Raw genomic sequence first — 5,227 nt, forward strand, 5'->3', positions numbered from 1 at the left:
GCCGCAGGTGAGAGCCGCGGAACGGGCAGCGGAGTTTGGGCAGTAAACGAGATGAACCTTAGCTATGCGCCTGTGCAGTGGGAGCCGTTTGTTTTCATGTTGGTTGCCTAGAGAGGTGGTGAAGTCTCCGTCACTGAACCGTATGGGCACAAACTTGAGCCGTGTGCTCTAGGACGACCCTGCTTAAGCAGGGAGGTTGGAGCGGGTGACCCACTGTTGTCCCTTCCAACCGGACCGATTGTGGGGTTCTGTGTTCTTTTCCCGGCGAGTTTCGCGGCGGGGCTGGGAAGAGGAAGCGGGGGTTTACTGGAGGTTTACTAGCAAAGGCACCTGAGGTTCCCTCGGAGTGGAAGGGTTTCGCCCTTAGTAGATTTAGCCCCCGGCCATTCGCTCTGAACAATGGCGCCCTCGTAACACTCATTTTCTTGCCCACGTGCGTCCTGTTCCGCCTTCCCTGTCCCGCAGCACTCGCTCCAGTCCGTGCATGACCCGTGAAAAACTTTTAACGCGCCTTTTTTTTTTTTTTTTTTTTTTTTTTTTTTCTGGTATGTTTTAGCCCTAGAAGACGCCGTCGCAGCCGATCTAGAAGCAGGAGCCGCTCTAGGTCCCGCAGTCGGTCCCGCTACAGTCGATCGAAATCCCGGTCTCGCACACGCTCTCGGTCTCGCTCCACCTCCAAGTCCAGGTCTGCCAGGAGATCCAAGTCAAAGTCCTCATCTGTCTCCAGATCCCGGTCCAGGTCGAGATCCCGGTCCAGATCTAGAAGCCCTCCCCCTGCCTCAAAGAGAGAATCCAACTCTAGATCCAGGTCTAAGAGCCCTCCCAAGTCTCCGGAAGAAGAAGGAGCTGTATCCTCCTAGGAACATGGTAATGTACCTCGGGATCAGCACAGGATGCATGTTACTTTATTAGAGCACTTAGGTGGGGTGTTGGGTAGTTCTTGGAACATTAATAGCCTGAACCAAGTGAATCCTAGTGGGGCACATTGTTAGTTGTTGGTTTTGGTTTTTTTTTTCTTGAGCAGTGCTTTTTGGTTATTGATTTAGGGAAATAATTACTGAAGGGTTTTCTACGGAGAATTTTTTTTTTTAACAGAGAAAATGTTTTATTGCAAGATTAATGCCTTGGTTTTAATAAAATATTGTATGAGACGCAACCTATGATGAAAATGACTATTTCTTACTGTATTTATCCAACATCTGCATTTTCCCCTTTAAAGCTGCGGTCTCCTGTTTGCTAAAAGAATATTGGCCAGTATTGCAGATTTTAACTGATTTGGCTGATCCTCCAGGGACCAGTTTCTGTGGGCGTGTGTTGGAGCAGGTTTGTCTTACACTGTTAAAGATACACTATCCTTTTAGAACGGAAGATCGGTTCAGTGGCCGTTGTACTGACTGGAGGTAATAACTGTCCTAGAAAAGTGGCAAATTCCTTGCAAGAGAAAACCACGGAAACTAGTTTTTCCTCAAGTCTACATCTTGAAGAGGCATCTAAGGATACACCGGGTGGGGAAAGGATAGTGTGTCTTTAACCTTTCAAACTGTTTGGTCCTGTTTTTTAAAAGGAAAGGGCCTGAGCTAGCTCTGAAGTTAGGTAATTGTAGCAAAATTAGTCACATTTTCGGTTTTGAATGCTAATTAGAGTTTAGTTAAGTCTTTATGAAGAAGTATTAGTTTTGTAACTTTTATAGAACTTGGAATAATAGAGTGTTGAACAGGCTGAATTGAAGTTAATGGTGGCTTGATCTACAGCCTGGTGTTTATTCTCCTTTGTAACTAAACTATTTTGACCGAACCCTACATTTGGCCTCTGAAGTAAAGCAACTTCAAAAAGAGGGGGGAGGTGGAAGACTGTGGAAATTCCTAAAACTTAATTAAATTAGGCAAAGCCAGTTGAAACACAACTAGAAGTATCCCTGAAGTCATCCACACCCAAAATAGACAAGGTAGAAACCTGGCTGAACTTTTCTCTCTTCAAACCTAGATGCTTCAGCTAAATGAGAACCCACATAAAGGACGCCTTTGGGGGGAAAAGATCGCTTGAGTCTTCAGCCCATTGGAGAGACCCTGGCCGAGCAACCAGCTGTTGAAAAGGTTATTTTGTAACATTTTGTCTAACTTTTTACTTGTTTAAGTTGCGCCTCAAGTGGCAGATTTTACATTTTATGTGCCATTTTGTTGCTGTTATTCAAATTTCTTGTAATTTAGTGAAGTGAACGACTACCGATTTCATTATTGGCTTGGATATTTGAGGTAAAACTTCATTTTTGTTTATATAGTGCTGACTTCTATTGGAAATAAGAACTAATGGTAACTTGCTGCCTCCAGTTTCATACTGAGGAATCATGCAGCCATTATATGCTGATAGCTAACTGTCAAAAAGTATTCTCAATTTTGTCTTGATTCCTTAAATAAAATTCTGCAAAACTTCAACTTGAAACTTACTGTAAATTCTTTTTTTTTTAAGAAAGAACAACTTTGACTTAAAATAGCATCTTCAAATTCAAATTGGTAGAAATCTTTTCAGGTGACAGTTGATATTTGCAAGGATTGTTTTACCAGACTCAATTCTAATCTCTTCTCTTATGTATTTTTGTGCACTAGGCGCAGTTGTGTAGCAGTTGAGTAATGCTGGTTAGCTGTTAAGGTGGCGTGTTGCAGTGCAGAGTGCTTGGCTGTTTCCTGTTGTCTCCTGATTGCTCCTGTGTAACGATGCCTTGTCGTGCAGAAACAAATGGCTGTCCAGTTAATTAAAATGCCTGACAACTGCACTTCCAGTCACCCGGGCCTTGCGTAAAAAAAATGGAGCATACAGTGAGCACATCTAGCTGATGATATACACACCTTATTTTTTCCAGAATGGTAAAACTTACCAACCTACATTTATGAACTTATATATGAGAATTGTAATGTTAAGCAAAGAAATGGTTCATTCCTTTGTAAGTACTGATTGGTGTATCTTTTGCTTAAGACATTCTGTACTATACCCACTGTCTCTGTAGTTAATATTAAACATTTTTTCTGTGTTAACTTTTCTCAACTTAATGTCTTGGGTCAGCTTATTTTAGCTTGAAAAGATTTCTGCAATTATACTGTCAATGTTTAACTTCAATATAGTAACCAAATGCATTCTACTGCTTATAAATTTTATCCACTGGGGTTGGTTTTAAATTACTGTGGGCAAATTTTAATTAGCATTGTGACTAACCCAATATTGTGTGGCAACTGGTAACACACCAGGCCATGAACGCAGAACCAGCCAGGTCCTGGGATGGTGTTGTGGGAGGTCCACACTGAGCAGTACTAATAATTGCATTGCTGTGTGCTTGCCCTGGCTCGCCAGGCTGCTGCTTGACGGGGGCTGATCTTTACAGTGATGATTTCTCTTGATTTGGTACCAAATGACTTGTAACTTCAAACATCCTGTGTCAAGGGTTATTGTAATGCCTTGTTTTATCTTATGCATGTATGTTAAATGGGAATGGAAACATCTGAACACTGGCAGTGTGGCTTTGTTGAGGATTAAAAGTACTTTTCTACAAACTGAGGAGTTTGTATGTTCCAGGTTAGCACAGTAAACAGAGGGGCTGGCTTTCGTATGTGGATCTTTGGGAAGGATTCTCCTGGTAAAGGGATCTTAAAGGGATGGTTTTCATTTTGAAAAGAGTGCAGTTACCTTTTCATAGCTGAAGTTGTGGATTTAGGTTGGATCTTGTGGATTTCCAGGTTAAATTCTGTTGTGTAGTGGCTCACATGATGGAATTGAAGCTCTGAACTATTTCACGGGCTTGGGGGAGGAACAGAAATTTCTCAAAAGCCATAGCTGGGAAACCAAACAGCTTTATTTTTACAGTGCATGTTTTAAGAATTGCTGCTTCCCCAAAATATCCATGAGGTTTGCTGTAAACAGGACTGTTCTCTGCAGCTCTGTGCTACAGCGAACAGCTGAGTATCACCTTGTACTGAAATCTAAAGTGGAATAAACTGAAGTGCCATCTGACTGTGCTAGTGAGATGATCATCATTTCAATTGTGTGTCTTCCTGGCAGAGAGGAGCTGGCCAAGTGCTCTTTGTCTGCACCAAAGGAATGCAAGGGAACGTGGATGCTCTTCAGTTTCCATTTGTAGAGCAGAGCCTCGATAGACCAGTCAGCACTAAGGGGAGGAAACTGTGTGAAAACCTAACCCAGGCTTTGCTACAGTAACTCGAGCAGGCTGTCACCAAACTTCAGTACAACACAGCTGGGTTTGTAACAGTTGAGTAGAACTCAACAGCAAATTGGTGGTTCTTGGATTATTTTCAGATTTTGTTACCTCCAGGATTTACTGGGCAAAAGCAGCCTGACTCACAATAAGGAGCTTTTCTGAGGCAGAGTGGTGCTGCCACAGAGGAGTTAACACTCGTCCACAGCTGAGACAGGAGTTAAGATTTGAGTTTTAAATACGTAAAAATTTACCTTCGGACTTGATAAGTTGTCCAGAATTGAGCATGTGGGTTCTTCTCCAACAAGAAGTAAATCGTAGTTAAAATATCTTCAAAGTCTGTGGAGTTTGGGGGAGATAAAGCAGTTTGGGTTAGTCTCTGGATTCCAGGTGGGAATTAATCTGCTTGGTTCTATGCCATGGTAATTACAAATCAATGCAAGCACAGTGTATCTGTATGAGAGACCCAAGCACGGCATGAAGGGACTTAGTTAATTATTTCGTCTTCTCTTCCCCCACCCTCAGCCACATTTATGACAGCTCTAAACTAGAATTACCCCAGAGTAACAAGGTCAGTAGCACAGTGTCACCTGATCTATTGACACTGCTCCCAGCACTGCTTGGACACGAAGTCTTTGCAGTCACAAACCAAAGATACCTGAGAGCATTAACGTACCTTTAGGGTCAAAAAAGACATCTGAGCCTAAAATAATGTCTATAGGAGCAAGAGAGAGCAGCTCTGGAGACATCCGGCCCCAGGTGAGGCCTAGGACAGGCACGTGGGGTAGGTGGTTCATGAGGCAGCTGCTGCGGCAGCTCTGCAGGCAGCGGGGCAGCTCCTCGCTATCGGACAGGATCACCTGGGCACCGCACCTGGCGGCCACCACGCCGGGGAGACTCACACCGGCACCGATCTGAAACCAGAGCGCGTTCGTGGAGACCGCGGGCGGAGCCTGGCCCGCGGGTCAAGAGAGGGGGTACGGGGCGGGGAGCGTGCGGGACCTCCAGCACGCGCTTGCCGGGACG

At 44.0% G+C, this 5,227-nt stretch overlaps 1 protein-coding gene and 1 long non-coding RNA gene across 2 annotated transcripts; one reads left to right on the top strand and one right to left on the bottom strand.

The window, feature by feature from the left end:
• Positions 1–525: 525 nt before the first annotated feature.
• On the top strand, positions 526–3,999 carry LOC103621712. Its single transcript, XR_001864931.1, has 2 exons — positions 526–2,093; positions 2,604–3,999. It is a non-coding gene; the product is annotated as an uncharacterized LOC103621712 (long non-coding RNA).
• Positions 3,822–5,221, bottom strand: METTL23 (methyltransferase like 23). Its single transcript, XM_008640562.2, has 4 exons — positions 5,204–5,221; positions 4,878–5,115; positions 4,456–4,540; positions 3,822–4,153 (listed from the first exon to the last, which is right to left on the bottom strand). Exons 2-4 carry the CDS (start codon positions 4,996–4,998, stop codon positions 3,952–3,954), a joined length of 408 nt encoding a protein of 135 aa, XP_008638784.1. The 5' UTR covers positions 4,999–5,115; positions 5,204–5,221; the 3' UTR covers positions 3,822–3,951.
• Between the last annotated feature and the right edge of the window lie 6 nt (positions 5,222–5,227).

The sequence above is a fragment of the Corvus brachyrhynchos genome, unplaced genomic scaffold (assembly GCF_000691975.1).
Source record: "Corvus brachyrhynchos isolate BGI_N302 unplaced genomic scaffold, ASM69197v1 scaffold148, whole genome shotgun sequence".
Lineage (NCBI taxonomy): Eukaryota > Metazoa > Chordata > Aves > Passeriformes > Corvidae > Corvus > Corvus brachyrhynchos.

Coding starts and splice junctions, on each gene's coding strand:
- METTL23 (XM_008640562.2), bottom strand. CDS start 4,998: ATGAACCACCTACCCCACGTGCCTGTCCTAGGCCTCACCTGGGGCCGG. Junction 4,541..4,877: donor TGTCTTTTTTGACCCTAAAG/GTACGTTAATGC, acceptor CAAACTCCACAG/ACTTTGAAGATATTTTAACT. Junction 4,154..4,455: donor ACAACTTATCAAGTCCGAAG/GTAAATTTTTAC, acceptor TCCTCCCCTTAG/TGCTGACTGGTCTATCGAGG.